The sequence below is a fragment of the Drosophila navojoa genome, chromosome X, assembly GCF_054131105.1.
Source record: "Drosophila navojoa isolate 15081-1374.11 chromosome X, UAZ_NAV_1.0, whole genome shotgun sequence".
NCBI lineage: Eukaryota > Metazoa > Arthropoda > Insecta > Diptera > Drosophilidae > Drosophila > Drosophila navojoa.
Genome location: NC_142895.1, coordinates 18362189 through 18386175, shown reverse-complemented (window position 1 = coordinate 18386175; position 23987 = coordinate 18362189). Strand labels below are relative to the sequence as shown.

The window sequence follows — 23987 nt, the reverse complement described above, 5'->3', positions numbered from 1 at the left end:
AATCAATCTTTTAAAATACATCAATGATATTTGCCAGGTCTTCAATTTAATTAGTTTACACGAGGGAGTGCTGGACGCACAATGCGGCTGATGTTCCATGTTCGTGTTGTGTGTGTGTGTGTGTGTGTGTGTGTTCGAGTCAGAGTTAAATTTGATGCTGATTATGCGGCTTGGGTTTGGCTTTCAGTTTTATAAATATTTACAAATATAAATAGACATGGACATATACATTTCTATATCTCTATCTATATATATATATATAAATATTATATATTCATTAATTTTTTGTGCATATGCGCGATTTTCACTTTCTTTTTCGCAATTCAAATTAACAGTGTTGAAAGTGAAGCAATTGATGAGCGGATTGCATAAGACTTTGGCTGTGGCAAAAAATTTGATCGAAATTTGATAGTTTTATTTGCTTTATATATAGAAATTTTTGTTTTTATTTTTAATAAGAAAGATAAAAAAATACTTGTGTAAATTTATCATTCATAATAATTATGCTAAAATTGTTGTTAAATTTATTATTTATACTAATTAAGGTCAAATAATTATAAAACGAACAATTTAAATAATTAGGAAAACATTTATTTTATAATTAAGATAAATGATATTTAATATTTTTTTTAGTTTACCACATTAATCATTATTATATTTTTTTTCTTTCAAATTTATTATTTTAAATAATCAGATTAAAGAATTATAATATATAATAATGAAGCGAATATTTTTTTTTTCTTTGCAATTATCATTTATAATAATACACATAAAAATATATATAGCACAAGCAATTAACAAAATAGTTTTTGAGCTAATAACTTAATAACAATTGATATTGTTAACACACAAAAAACTAGATAATTATAGTTGTTGATATTAATAAATCAATAAATATCAATAGATATTTGAAGCTCTATAATTACAAGCTTAAGGAAAAATTTATTAAGCTGTATGGAATTATGTAAAAATATTGTCTTACTAATTAAGTCTGATTGAAATTATTTTATGGAAGAACAGATTTCGGGAGCTCAATTTTTTCAAGTCTTATAAAAATTAAGTGAAACCATAGTCTTGTTTCAAACTAGTATTAAATGGTTAAGAGTTAACAAATTGGCAAAACAATTCCATGCATGACAGCGGAACAAGTGAAGGAAAAGGATAAAACAGAAATCAATAAAAAAAAAAAAAAAACCTAACAAAGAAAACATAATAAAAATAGAGTACAAAAAAAAAGAAAAACAAAACAAAACGCGTCAATTATTAGTAATTTGATTATGGAATTGTCCATTTGACCTGGTTCTAGCAACCATAACTAGCAGAGCGAAAGAGAGAGAGAGAGAGAGAGAGAGAGAGTTAGAAGAAGACAGCTAAATTAGAATTAAATGCATTTCCAATTAGCATTGAGTGTGTGTGTCTGTGTGTGTGTGTGAATGCAACGCGGCTAGCATGCATCTCTCCAGGCCAAACATCAACTTTAAGCAGGCAATTTGTAATTTTTGTTCATCTTGCTAATTCTTTTGTTGTGTAAAAAGTCTCTGTTTGCATTCTTGAGGCGATTAAAAATATGAATTTCCATGAAAAGCACATTAACAATAGAAAATTTCATGTCTAAAAGCATACAAATTAAGAAGAAGAGTTCGCCTTAGGGCATATAGAAATATATTGTTAGAAAGAGATTTGCTTTTAAAGCATGTTTGTTAATAGAAATTTAATATTTTGCACATAATAATATAATATATAATATTTAATTATATATAAAATTTTGGTAATATTTTTAAATTATTTATTTATTTTTTTTTTTTAGATATACAATACATTTTTCATATAATTTAGGGCCAAGTCTGAGTCAATTGTTTATAGTTTTCAAAAAATTATTTTTAATGTTCATTTTTTGGTCAAGATGAAGCTATAAAAAAAATAAAAAACAATGAAAGAGTTGCAACTTTTACTGGTTCAGTTACCTCTCTGCCTCCCCACCCCTCTCGCCCTCTCTCCGCCGTAGATTTCACTGTATCTACAGTCTCTGCTCGTATGTATATATTGGAATCTATTGGCATTTGCATTTGTGTGAGCGAATGTTAGAAATTTGTTTCATTAAAACGCTAACAAAATGCTATTACAACGTTTCTATTTGCTCCCCTCTTCTTCTCCATCTACGTCTGACCCCCCACTTTGCTGCTGCTGCTCTCTTTATATCTGCATTAATCCAATTTATCGTTGAATGTTCCCCCGTTCGGGCCCCGCACAGCCTTCGCTGAGTGCTAATTGAATTAGCGGCTCTTTTAGACTGCGATGCCAGCAAGAAACTCTTACATACATTCATATGTATTGTACATATATGTATGTATATACATATGTATTACAAGCTATACTATATATTCTACATCAATGTTTAACTGATTGATTGGGGATCTGCTGAGAGAGTTTACCAACACTGCTCAGCCTCAAAACCTGTAGCTTTAGCTCTCTTCTAATTGACTTGACCGATGACTGAATCCGTGAATTAGCTCTCAGAGTTTTGCATGTATGTATATGTATGTAAATCTACTCGCATTTGCAGTTAATTCGATTACTCCATATTACCGCGACCCTTTCGAAAACTCAATTCGACGTTGCAAACAAAAGGGCAGAGAGTATAATATATATAAATATATATACTACATGCATACATACATACATATATATATGTAAATATTTAAATATGAATTGAAAGCAAAGAAGAAACCAAAGACAAAAAAAAATCAAATAAAAAATAAACAAACAAACAAAAGTGTGTAAAGAGTGTAATGCCAACAAATCATAGGTAGATTTCTATATTTACATATGTACATAAATACATATATACATATATGTACATACACATATGTACACACACATATATAGAGTACTTAGATGGGTTGGCTTTTTTAGCTTTTTAGCTCATTATGCCAGCAATTTTAATGGCGCCAGCGCTGTATGTCGGACACCTGACAACATACAAATATACATACACACATACATACATATGTATATGCATATGCATATGCATATGTTGACCGATATTTGCATTGATTTACACTTATGAATGAATATGCTCGTCCGTCTCTAGCTACGCTTTGCACTGGGGGCACTTTATAGGTTTTCGCAATGCCCGTTTTCAGCTAATAAATGGCTAAAAACAAAGCAAAATCTAGCCTTTAACTCCATTTAGATCGTTAATTTAAGGCCAAAGTATTTGCGATTTTATAAACCTACCAGAAGCCAATATGCCCCATTTCTTACTTAGTGAATAATGCTCAAGAAGAAGCACAAAATTTAATGCAAACACTTCTCATTTATTCCACTTTCATTCCAAGCGAAGATCAGCAAAAATGCAAGAATTGCCTTATTTATTTACACTTTATATCAATTGATCGCTTATCAATCACATTCACTTATTCACTTTTTCCTATATATACACGTGTATGTATATATGTATGTATGTAAGCCTCGGATATTACAAGAAGACTTTGTTCTTAAATTGAGAATAGTTTCCGCTCAGTTATTCATTCAAGAGAATTAACATTTGCACGCTGTCATCGGCGTCTCCTTTTCTTGATTCTGTTCTCTCTGGCTCGCTTGCTCTCCCTCACACACTCTGTTCGCTGGCGGCCTGTGACCGTTTTGTTGCTGCCCACATAAACTAACAGAACAACAACAGCAAACATTTGCACATGCTTGCAGGCGTGTGTGTGAGGAGAGCATGTGCATGTGCGTGTGCGTGTGTGTGTGTGTGGACTCAGTCCACTGGACTGCACTCACCTTCTGCTTGCGACTTTGATGGTGTGTGTCTCAGCCTCTGCTGCTTCTAATTCTTGCACAGCGATCGGCGCGCCGCAACGTGGCTGCTCCTGTTGCGCTTGCTCTGCCGCCTTTTAACAGCAGCAGCGGGAGCAGCGACGACAACAACAAAGCCCACACAGTCCAACGGAGCAGCAGCTGTGTTCAGAGGCTGCTGAGAGGATAGACGCCGACGTCGACTTCGACAGCGCTGCTACGCACAGCAACAACAGCAGAATGAGAAGAAAACTAAATTTGTTTTTGTTGTATCGGCGGCGGCTGCTGTAGCTGTGACTGCTGCTGTTATTATTTTTGTTGTTGTTGTCGTTCTTCTTCTCGTTGTTGTTGTTGTTGTATTGAATCCGGTTTTAAATTTCTTTCGACTTGGTATTTCTTCTTATTTGCTTGTACATCAAAAATTTGTTTTTGCTGCTTCTTTAGGTTTTCCTTTTACACTATATACACACATGCAAACATGTACGACGTATGTGCGTGCGTGTGTGTGTAGCACTTCACGTGTGGCGAAAATAGCAACAAATACACTTGAAGCTATATTTTCATATATTAAACACTGCGTTTCGATCGCCAAATAAACCAAGATAAACAAAAAAAAAAAAAAAAAATTCACACACGAAAAAAAACTAACACAAATGTGTTGCTGTTGTTGTTGGTATTTGTCCTGCGGGCCACGCGGACCGCCAACAATGTTAAGACAATTGAATGATGCTTTTATTTGGGCAACTCGGTAATCAGAACAAACCAACAATAGTGTTAACCGTTAGCGCCTAGAATCTATCACGCGCGCCAAGCTAACAAGAAAATATTTACGCAAACTTTGCACCGTTTTACAAAAAAACAGCTAACAGCGACGGCGACGAACATGTAACGCACGCGTTCGCTTTGAATGCCGGCAAAAGACTAACTTCGCACTCTAACAGACATTCGTGAGGTTGACGACGCGCTGTTAACCGAACTGGCTGGGCTTAACAGCGCTGTTGTCGCAACATGTTGCTGGCCGATTCTGCACAGTGGCGCGCACAGCCACGAAACGGAACCGAGCAATCATGCTGCTTGACAATTCAATTGAATTTAATTAGATATATAAAAATAGAGATTTTCTTCGTAGCTGATAAAAAGCGGCTATGTTTAAAAGTGTTTATTTGCCTGTCTGCTTTTAATTAAAATTCTACAAATAAAGATAATCATTTTAATAATAATTGTGTCTAAATACAGATATCTTATCTAGTGTGACTTTAATGCGCATTGTTTCTATACAATTATTTTCAGTAATTTGATGCAGTAGCCATAACAATACCTAGATAACAAGCCACTGAATGAGCATTCATACGGCAATTAATTCCCACAAATAAATGGGTAACTCAAGTACATGCCGGATGTGTGTGCAGTAATCGTTGTAATTCTGAGCATCCAATTCCACCGTGCAACGCACAAATTATTGAAACACGCATGCGCGCATGTCACTGTCTGTTGTCATCGGCATGCAACATGTTTGGCCTGTAAAGTAACAGGTGTTTACAGCAACATGTTCGCTGGCATCCTAACGGTCGGCACACATGTTCGTTCGCTCGCTCGCTCGCCAAACAATTACATGGGAGCCGATGCGAAATGATATATGTACATAGATTTCAATATAGTGCGTAGCCAACCAGAGCTGATAATTAATTTAGTTAAGTTGCAATCTTAGCTAAATTCATTATTTAACTTGGCCGCAGGTGCGCCGGCGCACCAAACAACAGCGAGCGAGTGCGAGCAAGATGGAGATATGTATGTATCGCATTTGTTTTACCTTTTTTTTTTTTTAAGTTTAATGATCCGCTCGGGGCGCGTAGCTCGGCGCGTTTACTCAGCATTTTAATGAGTCGCGTCGATGTCGCATGATTTTGTTTTGCACTTGACTTTGAGCGTTTGAATAGACATAGACAATGTGAGTACGACAGAGTGCAGGGGCTCTGACTCTCTATATATGTATGTATATGTACATAGATATGTGTATGTATATGTAGATATTGTGTAATTAATAGTTGTTGTTGCTATTGCCGCTGCTGTCTACTATTAGCGCTGGGCAATGCATTTAAATGTAGTTGCGCACCTGCCTCTGCCGCTGCCGCTGCCTCTGCCGCTGCCGTCGTTGACGTCGCCTATTTGTTGACCTTGAGCACGGCCCAAACTTCAATGTCAATGGCGCAAGCCGGCGAATCTTAGACTTAGATTTCGTTGATTGCTTCAGTTGTTTGACTTGGGCTTCAATTATTTGCTGTTCATTTGAAGTTGTTGTGCCCGCTCAAGTGAGTGAAGTGAGCATATTGGTTTTGTGCAAACTCCGTTTTTTCTTCGGGCCATCTAACCATGAGTCCATCTGCCCATCTGTTCATCCATGTGAGACTGGAAATAGAGTATTCTGCAGTCGATAACGCTCGACTCGCTTACTATTCTTACCTTATTAATAGTAGGAAATATAGGGTATCCTTAACTCAATCACTATTCTCCCTGCATTTTATCTATTGAATGATTACAGGGCATCTCTTAGTCTTCCCTCTAGCTATTGCTCTTTTGGCCAACTGCAAGTGCCAATGAAGTTGCATTTTAGCCCACTGACAGCAGGAGGCGTGGCACGGGAAAAACTTGCTCAAAATTGAGTGCAAATTCTTGTCCACTTGCAGGCAATCAATCACGGGGCGCTCATTGGGCAACTGCAGCAAGTGCCGTTACGAGCTGAACTTTTCAGTTATTTATTATTATTATTTTTATTTACTTCTTCTCTTTTTTGGCTTCATGCCGTTATTCGGTTATGCAGCAGCTCACCTCACAAATGTGTGTGTGTGTGTGTCGTCTCATTAACATCAAAAGCATTAACATTTGGATGCAGCCTAGAAAGTCAACCCTCTCTCTCTCTCTCTCTCTCTCTCTCCACACACACATGCACACATGCACACATAGAGCAACAGCAGCAGCAGCTGCTACATGTACATATATATATCTGTGTTTGTGTCTCTAAGTTTATGTCTCTCTTACCCTCTCCCTCTCCCTCTCCCTCACCTTAACCCTCTCTATCTCCCACACTATCTTTCTCTTTCAGTCCTCTATCTATAGTCAGTGCCGCCGCCTCGGCTGAACGCGTGAGGAACGGCAAAGTTTCAATTAAAACTCAAGAACAACCGAAGCTGGGACGCAGTGCGTCATGCTACGCTTGCCAGAGTTATTAAAAGCAGCAGCAGCAGCAACAACGGCAACAAAACCAACAGCAAACAACAAGTCAACAAGCCAAAGAAGCGTTGAAGAGTAAACAGAACAACAACAACAACAACAACAACAACAACAGCACCAAAGGCGAAGGAAGAGCAAGAGCGAGAGAGATGGAAAAGTTTGAGCTAGCACCAAAACTCATCAGCAAATCACGTTAATCAGTCAGAGCGCCAAGTTCTTAGCAGTGACTGGAGACGGAGTGAGGGAGAGAGGGAGAAAGGGGAGAGCTGGAGAGAGAGTAAGCGAATGAGAGAGGCGTGTAAGGTAGGTTATAGTTAAAGCTTTTGGGGCCAAAGTCTCTGTTGGCTGCAGCGGTAATGAAGTGCAGCCAGGCGAGCCAGCGCCAGCGACGAGCAAAGCGTTAACTTTCTGGCCAAGCCACAGTCAAAGGAAGAGCGAAAGAGAGCGAGAGAGAGAGAGAGAGAGGGAATAGCAACGATCTGCATAAGCCAGGCCTAAGACAGCAGGAAAGAGCGAGAAAAGTGCCAAAAGTGGTTTGACTTTGACTTTGGACTTGGACTTTGATTTGGGGCTTTTGCTTTCGTTGCCAGCCGCCGCGGCGTTGCAAATGAAAGAGTGGAAAGAGGACGGAGGAACGAGCAGCTAAACACGATGCTCGGCATGCAAATAGGCCCGTTCGGCTGGCTGCCTACCAAAGCGTAGTTGGGTCTTTAATTGCTGCAGAAAACTGAGATATTATCGCTAAAGTGGAAACTAAACAAATTTGCGTTAGATAAACTGTAAACAGAGCTCCTGACTCATGCGAACGGCTGAGGCAAACACTTTACGAGAAGCTAGAACTTAATCATAATATCGCATTCAAAACTTTTTGATTAGATAAAGAGCTTTATGACACTAGATGGAATAATATAGTTGCATACTAAATGCTTGCGACTAAGAGAGCAACTAAAATGTTATGATAATAGATTTTTTTTAAAGCTCGCCTGAATGTGTTTGTATATTAAATACCAACTGATTCAATAATTAACTGATTTAAATACTTAATAAATAAGATAAATATTTTATATCTCTGCGAAGCTCGTTGACAGTTTAAGAAAGTTGTTGGCTTTGTATATTTGTATTAAAGCTCATTTAAATATGTATATTAAAATGCAAGATTCCAAATTCCAAAATTAATGAGAGCTTATAAAATATTTGTGTAAGCCACGCCTGCAAATGTTTAGTAAAAAAAGAAATATAGGAACTAAAAAGTATGTTTATTAATTTTAATGTAGTCGAAATATTGTCATTACAATCAATATTAAATTTTTACTCACTTGAGTCAAGCTTCACCTAGAAATATGTAGTACTAAAAAAAAAAAAAAAAAAAAAACTCTGCGGATTACATATTGACTTAAAAACTTTTCAGAATTTAAGCACAAGTTTAAGCTCATTACAATTTCATAAAGCTTATGCAATATTCATGCTAAAATTTTAATATATATATTACATATTCAGGAAACCCGAAAGAATGATTTAATTCATCAATATTCTAAATTCAGAGTCAAAAAACAATCGCAGAGTTCATGAAAGCATATGGAATATATCCGTTACAGGTCGTTTATGCTCTAACGCGACACAAAAGAAGCTGAATGGATTATGTATATCATATAATAATAGAATAATATACTTTACCTTCCTAAAATACTTTTCGGAGTTAAAGCTTTTAACTTTCTACAAAGCTCATTAAAAGTAAATAAAAGCTCAGCAACTCTTTATGCTTAAGCTGAAAGCTTCTTAAATTGCCCCCTAAAAAACTTGAGGTTACTGGATATGTATATATCCTGCGATAATCATAAATGCTCAAAGCTCTTGGCTTTCGGCCAGGTAGAGCATAGCCTCGACTTTGGCAATAGAGAGTGAGGATGAGTGCGAGGCTTCGGAAATTACGTTTATGAGCCTGTATTGCATGCGGGTGGCACTGCCCACCTGGATAAATGGCGCATCCTGGCCCAATGCATTGTCGCGCTGACAGCTATAATTACTTTAATGATGATTTCAGCTTTGGGGCGGGCTGGCAAAGGATGCGCCGGCCTGGGTGCAAGCGGGCGCCATTGACAGCTTGGCTTTTGTTTGTGCGCGTTTAAAATGCAATTATGTATGCATTTAATAATGCTCATTGCATACTTTGGGAGAGCCAAAGTCTCATTTGTCAGCAGCAATAGCGTCGCGACGGCGGCACCAGAAGCCGTTAGCAGCAGATTAATTAAATTGAAATGCTGGCAAATCGAATTTAAACGGCACACGCGTCGTATGCGCAATATTGCATTAAGATTCATACACAAACATCGAGTCTTTAGCCATGCACGTGCATAAACGAGGTAATATTATAGTCCAATTGAATATCAATTGAAAGCTACATATGTATGTCAATTCAATCAATATGCATGCATGCGTACATACATACATACACATATGCACAGCTATGCACAGACATACATACAAATATCGAATTCGTTTGCTCGGGCCATAGATGAGAAGACCCCCAGGAGCTTAACTTTTAATATTAATACTAACCATGATATTAATTAGGCTCTAAATACTTGTTCGGTTAATTTATGCGACAGTTCGAATGTGTTTAATTATTGGCGATAGGTGCGGGTAACTGGCGACGATCGATAGTTTGTTGAGCAAAATTTAATGTCTATAAACTGTTATAAACTAAAATGATCAAGCAATTAAATATACATGTTAATAACTCTACGATAAGCCAGTATCGAAATTTATCGATAGTCATTGGTAATTTTAAAAATATAACGATCTGCAGTCTTAAGGGAATGTAAATGTTTATTTCTTTCAATTAAAATAACTGAATTTTATGCATGTGTCCTTTCCAAATAAGATTTGCTTTTTAATAAGAAAACATTTTATCGCACATATCTCACGCATCTGGCAGCACCGTCAGAGCGTCACTCGATTCCAGTGCTCACAAATATTCCAGCCAATAACATTTTTCAATACACTATTCATATGTCGATACAGCTATCGCTAAGACACGCTATTCGAATAGTAATAAAATATGCGATATATAAATTAAAAGCTATCGATAGTCTTCAGTAAATAAATAAAATTTAAGAGAAACAAAAGATAGGTATATTAATATAATTAAATCAACTTTATTAACATAAAATTAATTCAATCGGTTTCATTTAGTAACAATGTTAATCGATAATCGAAATCAGCTTTTACGATATGCTGCCAGAGGAAATTGCAACCTTTCGATAGTTCAAAATTTAAAATATAACACCAATAATCATAAAATCGCATTTATAAGAAAATACAAGCGATCGATAGCCGATAGCCATCAGCATAATAAATATCATTAATTCTCAATATAAATAATAAAACAAACCAAACAAGATTTTTTTTCTAAATAAGAAAACCACTTGAGTAGGTCGGTAGGATCGATAGTTGTACATCGCTAGTTGCTAATCGAAAACGATGAGCGACAATAAACCATGCTTTTGGACTATTGGATTAGCCAAATAGTGGACTATTCCTTCCGGCTGCAGAATGTATGAATTCTGTGTTCTCCACTCTGCGCTCTGTCTGCCGGCCCACCACAATCCGGCGCTGTGGCTCTCAACTTGCTCAGCCACGCCCCCCATAATGCCCACAATCATTCAATTAAAAAGTGCATGCCGCGCAATTAATATAATTTTCGAGCAACGAAAGCGAAGCTAAAAGTTTTTCGGTCTGCTAGCTCGATATGTGCGTCTGTCTGAGGAGTGCATGGATAGGTGCTAGCTGCTTGGGCTGTTGGCTGTGGACTGCAGGCGGTACGGTGCGGTGCGGTAGAGGCGTCGCTGGCAGTAGGCGGTCTGACAACGATGTTGGCAGCTGCATGGAAAACTTGCAAAAGTTTTTAAGTGACTTCTAATAGCGAATTATGATGGGGCGGCTGGCGGCAAATGGGAGTCCTGGTTTCCGCTAAAAGGAAGGCGGCCAATTTTCAATGCAATGGCTGCGGTTGCTTGAGAGGATGTAGCAGGAATAGAGGGCGGAGCTGGGGTTTGTATGGAGAAGTGGAGTGAAGTGGAGGCGTAGCTGCTGGCATAGCAAAAAGTTCACGCTTAAAACTTGGACGATAACTTCATTGTAGTGCACCGCAAGTGACACACACACACACACACACGCACAGTGTGAATGAGAGAAAGCGCGAGAGAGAAAGAGAGAGAGAGAGAGAGAGCGATAAAATAAGCAGAAGTGTGATGGAGAGAATCGTGCATAAACAGAGCGCACTTTTAACAAAGTTATTTAGTTTCTTCCTTCCGCTGCCGGTTCATGTGTGTGCGTGTACGCGTGTGTGTGTGCATGTGTGTGCTTCTTCTGATATAATAACAAAGTGCACTTTGACATTATCATCATCAGCGCATGTCGCCGTCGCTGTCATCAGCGTAAGCAGCCAGCCAGCCAGCCAAAAGCTGCCACGCCCACATAGGGCGGGCCACCCACAGCCCAAAAAAGTTGCACGTTTTAATGAATTATGCGTACATTGATAATAATTTCTTGGTTAGTTTTGCGCCCAACTTGTGCATTGCAATGCGCCGCCTAGACACCAACAACGCCCCCGTTCACGCTGACGCCCATGGCCACGCCCACGCCTACGCACACGGCATGCCAACAGCAACAACAATCTGCAGGAATATAAAAGTTTTTTGCACTTTTAATAAGGCGACGTTTATGATGTTGAAAATGAGGATGTTTCTCGGCTGTCGCTTCCTTCATAACTCCAACGGCGACAAATGTCAAAAAGTCGTCAACCCGCTGACAAAAGTTTCCAGAGCCTGCGAAAAAGCAAAGTCGAAATTTTCGCCAGCATCCGCGAAGCGAGCGAAACCGGAGCCGGGCGACTCAGTTTTCTATGGGAAAGTTTATAGAAAGAAGAGCGAAAGAAAAAGAATAACAGAAAAACGAAAAGAAAAGTGAATGCAGCACTGCTGAGATACCCTAGAAATCTATAAATGGGTTAAATAAATACTAGATATACATATGTAGATTTGCTGATTCTTTTATTAACATATAGTTTGGCATTCAGTTTGAAATCTGGAAATCATAAGGAATGTATGTCAGTTCGTAGACCATGTTGCTATAATCCATTTCTCAGGTCTGCGATACCACTGACGTCTATAATATACGTCTCAATATAATGAATAGGCTATGCTCCAATTGCCAGTGTTTTTATGCTTCTTTTTGTTGTTTTTTTTTTTTTGTTTTTAGAAAGCCCAAACTCTAAGATAAATAAATAGATGAGTTATGAGATACAAAAACAATGAAGGAAATGTCTTCTTACCGTTCTATGAGATTGGAAGCCGCGCTTATATTTCTAGACTGTTCTCCGGATCAGCGGAGTCACTCTCTTCCTTCTGAGGAATACGATAGGTTATCGAGGTCAAAGGAACTTATCCCGTTGTGTATATTCGAGCATTCGGGATCAGACAAGTACTCAGTAAGTTTCTGAGGCGAAGAGACAACACCAATAACGCTATTCTGTATGGGCGATATCGGTCTAAAGCCCCGATCGGTTAGCCATTTCAGATTTTCCGGGAGCTGGAGTGCGTCATTGTCGTCAGATAGTGGGTATGGCTGATCGGCCTTCGGCTTGGGACTCATTGTCAGATTGAGTGGCTTGTCTATTGAAATAAATGTATGTATGTACATTAATATATTGGAATCGCCTAATTTGATCTTAAATTCATTTGATATTCGTTAGAACTTGGTGGATTTCTTCTGCTTACGCTTTTCGCGCTATTTTCCAAATTTCTTCCGCTTACCATCTAGCAGAGCCTGCTCAAGTTCATTGAGCTTTGAATTTTCGGAATCCTCCTCATGCTCTTTCTTCGGTATCCATTTCTGATATCCCGGGAATTCGAGTGTGTCATCGTCGTCAGATGGTCTGTATGGCTTATCGGCCTTCGACTCGGGATCAATTGCCAGACTGAGTGGCTTGTCTATTGAAATAAATGTTTGTATGTATGTACATTAATATATTGGAATTACGCAATTTATTTCTTAATTTCATTTGATATTCGTTGAAATTTGATGGATTTTGTGGCCGGGAACTCTTTTTCTTCTGCTTACGCTTTTCGCGCTATTTCCCAAATTTCTTCCGCTTACCATCTAGCAGAACCTGCTCAAGTTCATTGAGCTTCGATTTATCGCAATCCTCCTCAGGCTCTTTCTTCGGTATCCATTTTTGATATCCCGGGAATTCGAGTGTGTCTTCGTCGTCAGATGGTCTGTATGGCTTATCGGCCTTCGACTCGGGATCACCAATCACAATGAACAGCGGTTCATCGTACTTCAATTTGTTGTAATCCACCTCATGATCGGTCTTCGACCTGCGATCGACTACCAGACTGAGTGGCTCGTCTATTGAAATAAATATATGTATGCATATGTATATTAATATATTGGAATTACCAAATTTGTTCTTAAAATCATTTGAGATTCGCTAGAATTCGATGGATTTTGTGGCTGGGAACTCTTCTTCTTCAGCTTGCGCTTACCATCTTGCAAATCCTGCTGCGGCTCATCGAGCTTCAATTTTTTAAAATATCTTTCATTTTTATTCTTCGGTAGTTGCGACATTGTGAGAACAATAAAAAAAATTACACAGAATATTGAAAATTTTACAAATTTTCGTCAATTAAGTTTGACACGTGAAAAACTTGCAAGCGCACAGCGTCAAAAAACGAAAGAGAAAGAAAAATTGTCAGTGCTGTCAAAGTAATTTGTCAAAAGCCATGATCATGGATGGATAGTGTTAGAAATCAATTCAAATTTTCGAAATAACAGATTATTTACAGATTTGCTAACAGATTATGTAAGATGTCAAAAATTTCAAAATTAATAGAAATTATAGAATATATTGTAAAAGTGTGGGAGCTTATTACCAGATGTGGATTGAGGGGATTATTATGTTGATGGAATGAGATGGAAGGACGTGGCCATGGCTTCAGATGTTCAAGTTAAGATTTGTAGCCCATTTAAAATAAGAATTTAGCCTATAATGGCAACAGGCGGCGTAACAGACCCTGCAAAGTATTTACATACATATATTCGCGATCAGCAGAGCGAACTGAGTCCATTTATGTAGTTCTTTTTGCCCGTCTAGCGTTCACATACTAGATCATCGATCGAAATCATGTAAGACTAACTTGCGCTAGCAAAGACATTAGTTGAGCTTAAATCCAGGCCGGATGATGTGATGGGCATGGTTTCTCTATCTAGCTCAGTCTTCTGCTATAGATCATATTGACATAATCTATGCTAAAAATAAAGAAATTTTAAATCCCCATAAGCAATAGTTACATTAGCTGTTCTTCTGATAACCGCATATACCATATATATACATATGTATGTATTTAGCTTATCTTTACAATATCTTGGGCAAACATCGGCCACTGTAGAATTCGGTTACTTCTAGCTAGCTCACAGAGCGCGTTTCAGCAGCATTATTATCAGATTAGGGACCATTATAGAGGTAAACATATCGTATATTACAATGGCCATAAACTAAGTGTGAAGTCTGAAGATAGAGGAGAAAGAACTCTCGATAAAGAGCCTGACTCACATACATAACTGTCTGAATGGGGAATATCATGTAGCTGAGCTCAGGCTGCTCACTTGGCTCAACTTAACGTGACTTCCGACAATATCGTGATTTTCTTGGCAAAAACGTTACGCAAATCCCACGTATTATTTCATTCTACAGGTGTGCATATCTCGCACGACGATATATTCAGTGGGCAGACAGAAAGTCAAGCAAGTAGAGGCTGAGGAAGGTGTGCGAGTGAGCGACCCAGTTGCCGGAGCTGTCGCAACAGATCGGCTAACGCATATATCACGGATGTGGGACGGCGAAGCCCTATCAGCGATGGCATCTGACATATGCATCAGCTCTGTACGTGACGTCGGCATTGTCTGTCGCATTGCTCATACGCCGCAGTGTCCAGCCGTCGTTCTCGTTATCGTCGCCCCATAAAGTGTCGCGATAGTCATAAAGATTAACTCGCCTAGTCGTCGTTTAGGCCCAAAATATGCGTACGTGCGAGCGAGCGAGCGAGCGAGGGAGTGTCGGAGTCTCTGAATCTCTACTTCTGTTCAGCTTCGCTGTTTGCCCACACGCTGTCGGCCCGGAGCTGGGGCCCTTTGATTGTTATCGTCCGGGCATCCTTTGGCGCAATTAAATTACCCATTTGACTCAATTAAAAGCCCATTGAGAGCTGACCTTCAGCAATCCTTTGTCGTTGCCGGGGCACGTCTAATGCAATTAGAAGCATCCCGCTCTTGCAACAAACAACTCAATTACAACAGTTGAGGGCTGATAAAAACTCAGTCTATGGACGGAACTTCAGCTCTGCTCGGAGAATGTCAGCGGAATTCATAATTGATATAGCCGTAAATCGTTATCGCTTATCACTAATCATAACTCGGCAATAAGCGATTCTTAAATTGCGCCCAACAACTGATGTGACACTTAACAAGCGCTTATCAAAGTTCCTAATTGTTGTCATTGATGCCCATATAACAACGTCGCCAACAGCGAATTCGGAGTTGATTATGGGTAAAAGCAACGAAATTTTATTGAAATTTATTCTCCATCTTTCGCTGATTTATCACTCTCTCTCTCGTTATTTCCCATACTTACCCTCATATTATGTGTTTCTCTTTATTTGCCTCTAGATAAAGAGAAAGATGATTTTTCTCTCTTTCCATCTCGCACGTTATCTCTCTCTCTCTCTCTTCTGTCTTTTCCTTGTCTCTCTCTCATTCTCTGTTTCATTCTGTATGTCTCTCAATGCTTCCCTCTCTGTCTTTTGTTCTCGTTCCCTCTCTCTCTCATTCTCTGTCTATTATTGAATATATCTCTCATTATTCCCTCTCTCTGCCTCACGTTTTCTTTCTATACGTCTCTCTCCCTCTCATTTTCTTCCGTCTCTCGTTCTCTCCCTCTCTTTCTAACTCCCTCTCACTTCTCTCTGACAAATTCTTGTTTAATTGTGCTTCGAGTATGACTCAAGCCTTTTGGTTATTTTTAGCTTCGTGTCTCTGTAGCTCATCATCATTTAAGTCCAACTAATGCTGTTAAATGATCATACAGCCGGCGATTTACATATGTATGTATGCATATATCGATAATCAATCACAGCTCTTATAATGCATATTGATTATGCTTAAATATACATATACCCTGCTTATCGGGCATAGCGATTATAGCACGTCTTTACTCTTTTTAAAGGAAAGAATATAAGTTAATACTTAAAATATAAACAATTGTAAATAAATAATTATAGGACATCAGAGATAAAGATTCCGGTGGCAGTTGATGAATTTTAAATGAAGACACGATCCAGTCAGGCTTGATGGTGATGACATCTGAGTCTTTTCCTTTCTCTGGAGCTGGTCCTAGTAGATTTTTGGGTTGCAGTAGCCAAACGCCGAGCCAAGCTGTTTTGGGTGAGAATCTAAACCATAGAATAATTTTGATTGTTGAAATATTTTGTTATACATGCTTTAGGCCTCTTCTTTATATTACAATTATATATTAATTATAATATAAATCCTCAAAGTTGTCTATAAATGCCACACAAATTAGGAAACTTTTGCTATATTATTCATATCTGAAATGAGTTGCTGGAAAATAAGTTTGCATATGAAAAAAAAAGGGTTTCTTAAAGATATTTTAACTTACGATCTCGCTGCCATTGCCTAGGGTATTCAATCTTCCGCTTGTCATAGTTCACATCTCTTTCCTGTTTCTTTTCTGTTGGACTGTTAACGATCATAGCTTAAGCATATGTTTTAGATTAATGATAAGGCATTTTCGGTGTGTCAACGAAACCTTGACTATTCTGTAGTTGCAGTGAGCGTGCAGCTTGATGATGCAACATTTGTTGCAAGGCGCCTGCAGCCCATGATCCGTGTGCGCTTGCATAATAGCTAAACAACACTTAGCAGCAGCAGCAGCAGCAGCAGCAAAAGCTAAGCCCAAGCCAAACACCTTACGGCCAGGTGACTCTGTGTGTGTGTGTGTGCACAGCAAGCAAACACTTTGACCCATACCCAAAACCCAGTAGCCAGAAGCCGTGGCTGACATCGAGTTAGAGCTGGAGATGGCGAGCGATGGAGTGGCTGATGCGACTGCAACTGCTGCAACCTGTTTCCTGATTTTGGGAATGGCGCAAGGCACACTCTCACACACACACACACACACACACACACACGACTCCTCTCGGTTCCCTTCTCTCTCCTTCTCAAAATGGTATTACTTAATTATATTTATTCGGCTGTGCGACAAGAAGATTTGCTGCCTGTCATTTGGGTCTATGCAAGCAATTTCCTAAGCCCGACAGAAACTCAGATTACATATGCTTCTGACGTCAGTTTTTCTCTTTGTTTTTTGTTGTTATTTACAAACGTACATGTATTTTGAAACAACAAAGTGTGGGGCGGACAGTGTAAAAGCATACGCCGCTCGCACTACGGGGCGTCAAAGTTGAAGATGCCACAGCTCGGGGCAGCTCTGGTTGCCGAGTGTTAATGGGAAAATTGAAAATCCATTTGCTGATTAATTTCTCACAATAGCAAAGCGCTTGCCGAATTCGCATTTACGTAAATGAACTTTTTGCATTTGTTGCTGTTGTTGTTGTTGTTGTTGTTGCTGCTGCTGCTGTTATTTTTGCCATTGCAGCCAACGAGTTGGGAGGTAAAAGTTTGTTTGCCGTTTGTCGCCATCGCTTCGTTTGTTTCCCCTTTTTCCTTCTTTTTTTTTTTTTTGCCAGTTGACAAAAGTGTTTTCGCATGCGTTGCCAGTTTTTTAGCTCACCTCCTCTGCCGCTGCCGCTGCTGCTGCTGCTTCTTCTCGCCTATTTTTTTTTTTTTTCGCAAATTTACATGGGAAAATGTGAAAATGGCAAATGCAATCGATGGCAAGCTAAACATATTTTCAAATAGTTTGCCGTAGCCGAGGCACACGTGAAGCTTTAAAGAGCTTGAGCGTGGAGCTTTCCAATAAAGCTTTCACTTAAAACCCGTTGATTTATCACATGTTTTCCTTTTCTGAATTCAGACATTGGCAGTAATTTTAACATTTCCGATCGATTGACTAATCAAAGCTGCCCTGCTTCTGGCATATTTAATCAATTTATTCGATAGTTCGATAAATTATCTCGATAATCGAAGAAGCTTTGATATCTGTCGCTAATATGCCGATAGAAATTTGAATTGCAAAATATGCTAAAAAATGACAAATTCGTTTTTCAATGGGGCATTAAATGGTAGAATCTCTATATTTTCCATGAGCTTCGTAGAGTTTTGCTACGTGGAGCTGAAATTGTTTGAATGCATTCAGTGAACAGGAGCTATATTAGTTATATATTACTCATTGGTATAATGAAGGTATGATAGAAATGGGTAGAAAGTGAAGCTTTTAAAGGATTATGTATCTAGTAAACAGAAGTTTTCATTACAGTTTAAATGTTTTATAGACATAATATTAATATTATATAATATATAATATTTATTAAACTTTAGCAAAAACCTTAAGGTTCAACCTTTTCACAGCGAACAAGAACAAGAAGATAGAAAAGATTGAATTTATATATATATTTAAGAGAAGCTTTATTTTATTTCAGATTGATAAGATAAAGTTAGTTAAAGTCTCCAAAGACTTCAATTTATATCAGATTGATAAGTTAAAGTTAGTCAAAGTCTCCAGAGATTTCAATTTATTAAATTTGTGCAAGACGTTTTTTTATACTCTAAAGTATTTAAGAACTTTCTGTGATTAGGAGCTATGAATGCATGTTAGTTGTATTATGGATTGATTGCATATCCCTTTAAGCTTCATCGCAAACACAGTCTTAAGAGCTTCTATGTTAATTGAAGCTAAAGCCTTTCAGCTGAACTCAAATGATGATATTGTAAAATTCCGTCAAAGTCAACAAAAAGATGCAAAGCACCTGGAAGCCCTCGTCAAGGCACCCCAAAACTCGCTTACAAATGTGTCAGCTGTCCAGCTGCAAAGCTCTCTGTTCTATGTTCTCTGTTCTCTGTTCTATGTTCTCTGTTCTCTGCTCTCTGGTCTCTAGTCTCTGGTCTCTGTTGTGCCCTGCTCGTCTCGCACTCTGTCACAGTGAGTTTCTCGCCTGCCTAATCAAGTGTCCAAATCAGTAGCAGCCAGTGACTGGCGCTGCCAAGGACTTGAGGCGCATGCATTATTCAGGAGGCTGCGTTTTGTCTGTCTGTTGACGAAACAGGACACGCATGATTTGAATTGTCTGCAAAAGTTTTGCAGCTTGAGCTTCAACTTCGCTTTGCACCTTATGTGACAGCAATGTGCAGACTTTTCGCAACTTGAATTTCGTGTCAGCAGAGCGGGAGACATCTCCACCTCTACCCTAAAACACACACACCCAAAAATAAAAAAGAAGAACTGAAACAAATATATGCAAACACACACACACGCACACACTTACACGTATTGGATATCTATGGCCTGTGTATGCAAAATGCAAAAGTTTAGCCAGTAAATCTTTGCAAGTGGCACATAAACTTTGCCAAAGAAACTTTTTTTTCCAGCTCTCTTCCCGTGCAGAAATCTAGAAAAAATGATACAGTGCCAAAGAATAAAAACAAAAAGAAGAAGAAGAAAAAAAAAACACACACACACACAATTTGTAAGAAAATACAAAAACGAAAAAGAAAAGAAAATACGACATAAAATAACAGACTCAACTGCAAAAGCATCTCTATACATATATAAATGTTGAACCCAAAAAGCCAAAGAGAGTGCAAAAGGCCATTGAGTTATATTCGGGGCCAGTCATAAATATTCGTATTCTAATACAAAATATGCATGGAATATGAGCTAAAGCCAATATTAGGTAGAATATGCACAGCCAAGTCAAGGTTTAGGCTTTAGACTACCAAATGAATTGGTTAGTCAAATAGATCTATATACGATTAGATTACTTAAGTCAATAGAGTCGGGAAAGTCTTTCACTCGGGCCCGACAGATACATTACTTATAAACTACATTGAATGGGATGCAATTTGGAGATACAAAAAATATCCAAGAAGTCGAAATATTTCTAGAGATTATATTCTCACCCAAACAACCCAATAATCTACTGGCAGCCGCTCTAGAAGTGCGAGAAAACTCAGATTTTATGATCCATTGGGCTTACTGCATCGACTCTTGGTTTAATATCTATAAAATATTTTCTGGGCTTTTATCGGAAATACTTACACCCTCCTACGACCTTTTTCTCTCCTCAAAATTATGTATGATATGTGCACTACCTTCCATAGCCCTAAAAAATATAACTAAAATGTAGTAGTATAGTTATTTAATATTTTAACGTAGGATCTATACTATATATGTATATCTATAAGATACATATTCAGATATTCCCCAAAGGCACTTTTAAAGCCGAGTTTTAATGCGGGCTTAGGGACGGTTGCAGCTGCTGAGAGTCTGGCAAAACGAAAGTCAATACAAAAACGAATAAGATAACAGAAAACATCAGCTTACATTGGAATTAAGCTTACATCTGAAAAATGTACACTTATATATGTATATACATATATATATATATATATTTTTTTTTTTTTTCTTTCTTTTATTTTTTAAGTACTCCCCCAGCACAATGGCTTAAATTAAATGTTCTTCATTTAATGCTGGCCCACGGACACGGACAATCATCGACAGTCATAATTTGGTGAAAAATGATTAGATGATGCGTAGTGTCGGCCTCATTGATGCCCGTTGCATTGGGCAATGCTCGGTGCTCTACAAAAGACGACTCACACTTATGAGCTGCACTGCTCCCCGCCCCCAGCCCCCAGCCGCAGGCCCCAGGCCGCCCGCAAGGCCGGCTGCAACAAAAGTTAAGTAGAAAAAAAACCCATCAAAGTCATAATTGAGCGCTGCTTCCTCAATGATAACTCAAATTGCAGTTGCATTGTTTTTGTTATTGAATGAGGGCTGCTTCACAAAAAAAAAAAAAATAAAAAAGCAACAAGAAAATTAAGGTAAATCATAGAAAAAAGCAGCACAGGTGGGACTGGCTGCAGCTGAAAATCATGTTTGATGATCGTTGCTCTGATTTTGGATGGCTCGTCGAGGCTGTTGCAATTGCTGCGCCATCTATTAAATAACATCAATTTTTCATGCACTTTGTGGAGCTGCAGCTCTTTGACCGACTAACCAACTAGCTGACTGACTGATTGAATGACTGACTAACTGACTGATTGAATGACTGACTGTGTTGTCATTTGTCCCATGTTCGTTAGACAATCGCTCGAACGGGACGCTGACGATCGCTAGATTTTAATGGCAGACGCAGACCTTGACGTCAACGTCGACGTCGACGCAGCTGCGGCAGATGTGTTGCAAGCCGCGCTTGCTGTGGCCCTTTTCGCTTGCAGGCATTCGCTTGGCTCTGGCTTAATTGCGAGCACGTTGGCCAAAGTGTTGCCACCAATTGCAACTGCAACACTTAATGGGTGCATTATATGTGGCGTTGCAGCAGCAGCATCGATCACAATTCCAGCTCAAAAAGTGAGAAGAAGAAGCATATGAAAATGAGCACGAAATTAATCGTTGATGCATCGTACCCAAATGGTAAATTGAATAATTGACACCGGTTATGAAATTTAACAAGTGATCATTTGCTAATAGGGTTTCTTGTAATGGAAAATATCGATATGTAATTATCGAAAATAAATGAAAATGGAATGGCGCGTGTTTCTATGTGATTGATGAGTTAAATATCTGGGATTAATAAGATTAGTTATGTAAGTCATTTAATCTACTCACTTATCAATTAGCGATTGATAGTTATGGCACTTAGTGACGTTCGATAGTTACAGAAGCTATCATTATGCAATGGAATGCAGTGCAAGAACGTTGCAGTCGGACAGACGTTACCGGCTACAGAACACCCATTTGTTTTCCGATTTATCACGCCTTCAATTTGTATATATGTAAATATATGCATGTATGATTAAAGAATGTGGAATATCTTTATTTAAAATTTTTATATATTTTTTATAATAATATATCATTATACTAAGGGTCCGGACGTTGTAAAATAATAATAATAATAATAAAATATAATGTATTATTTTTTAAAATATTATAATTGGAAGTCACAACACTTCTGCATTAGCTAAAACTAATTCTCGAAGAAAAGAATTTAAATCAGCCAAAAACTTTAGCAGCTGCTTCAGAACTGGAAAACATTGAGCTAGTAGAGCTGGAACAGAAGATAATCAGTAGGAGGCGAATCAGGACTGTTACTTATAAGAGCTGATGAACTATTGATTCGATCATGAAAGCGCTCGGGTGGGAGCTGATATAAGATATATGAAGAGCTCCAGTTTCCTTTGTTCAGAATGACTTCTGAGTTCTGCAAAAACTTAAGATTAATAAAAATTGTATGACATGTATCAGAAAATATTCAAATAAGCCAAACAGATGATCGAATCGTAAGAGATAAAGTAGGATTATCCAAACTACTTACATATACATAGAGTGCTGAATAACTCAACACGGGAAGGGAAATTGTTTTAGTTTATGTACTTCTATTTACTTCTCAGTGCATAAGCTATCCAATCCTTCTAGCACGATCGACTGCAGGGCATCTGTGTGTCGTTGTCAATCGCTTCGCGAATTCTCGTTTTATTCCTTTGCTAAATATTTGATGAAAATTGCAGCGATAGCTTCTGATAAGCACTGCCAGTTTACATTCCAATCAGAATTGCTTGTTGCACGATTACCCAGACCAGAGTGAATATGCCAACAGTGGCACCACCGCCAGCAGCACCACCGTCTACGCGCCGGCAAGCGCAGGCGAAGTGCATAAATCGCTTTAGTCAAACACGCGCGTTCGCATAATTTTCAATATCGTGCCAATAAAAAAAGGAGTATGCCGAGCAGTTGGGGCTGAATCATGGCTGGTTCGGCGGCTGGGCGGTTGGCTGGTTGAGTGGCTGGCTGGTTGTGTATGCTGCATGCTGTATGGCACAGAAATTACATTTAAAATTGAACAGCACACGACGCAGCTCGCACATTTCGCAGCCACTTCCGGAGGCAGTGGCTGACATTAGCACCTCGTCTCGACAAGAGCCACTTGCCAGGTGGCTAAGGGTTGGGCGCAGCGCGAGGCTGCGGCTGCATGGAGCGGCGTGCCGGGTATGGGGCTGCAAGATTTATGTGCCATGTGTTCTTCCTTCTCGCTTTTCATTTTTATTTATTTATTTTTTATTTTTTCAGTATTTTGTTGTAGTATTTTATAGCGAAATAAGCTGCCGTTGCTGTTGCTGTTGCTATCGCTGCTGGGGGCAAGGCAATATGCTAAAAATTTCTCCAACGCAATTTTTCATATGCATAAATATTGGTTCGATTATATAAGTTATATGTGTATATACATGTGTGAATATGATCGTATTTATGCTCTCTCTTACTCCTACTCTCTGTCTTCCTTCCTCTCTATTTTTGTTGTTTGTTTGACAACAGTTTCCCATTAGTTGCGTTTGTAAACCAAGATTTTTGTGTGGTTTACATATTAAAGTACTCTGGAATTATTTTTTTTTAACATTTGGCCGCCGCATATGAAAGCTAAAAAACAATAAAATATATGTACGTATGTATACATGCGTAATAAAATGAAATTAAATTTCATTTACAATATTCGGTCGCGCGGGCTTTGCAGTACACAATCGTATGCATTGGGGCATTTCAGTTTGTTTTATATTTAACACTCGAGCTGTGGCTATGACGAAAAATACATTTTTGGTATATATATTTAGCAAAATTATAAGGAATATAAATAGTCCAAAATATGCCTCCATTATAAAATCATATATCAAGTCATAAAATTCAAGATTTTCGAAATTTTGGCATAAGCTTA

At 38.4% G+C, this 23987-nt stretch overlaps 2 protein-coding genes across 2 annotated transcripts in view; both read right to left on the bottom strand.

Annotated features, from left to right (window-relative positions):
• Positions 1 to 4723, bottom strand: part of LOC108657390 (uncharacterized) — a 105070-nt gene extending 100347 nt beyond the window's left edge. The window contains exon 1 of the mRNA XM_089263555.1: positions 3784 to 4723. The gene's annotated coding sequence lies outside the window, so the exon portion shown is untranslated. The remainder of the gene's footprint in view (positions 1 to 3783) is intronic.
• A 7517-nt stretch (positions 4724 to 12240) lies between these two features.
• On the bottom strand, positions 12241 to 13719 carry LOC149090684 (uncharacterized). Its single transcript, XM_089263155.1, has 5 exons — positions 13575 to 13719; positions 13183 to 13437; positions 12840 to 13016; positions 12359 to 12698; positions 12241 to 12297 (listed from the first exon to the last, which is right to left on the bottom strand). Exons 1-4 carry the CDS (start codon positions 13654 to 13656, stop codon positions 12418 to 12420), a joined length of 795 nt encoding a protein of 264 aa, XP_089119281.1. The 5' UTR covers positions 13657 to 13719; the 3' UTR covers positions 12241 to 12297; positions 12359 to 12417.
• Positions 13720 to 23987: the final 10268 nt, after the last annotated feature.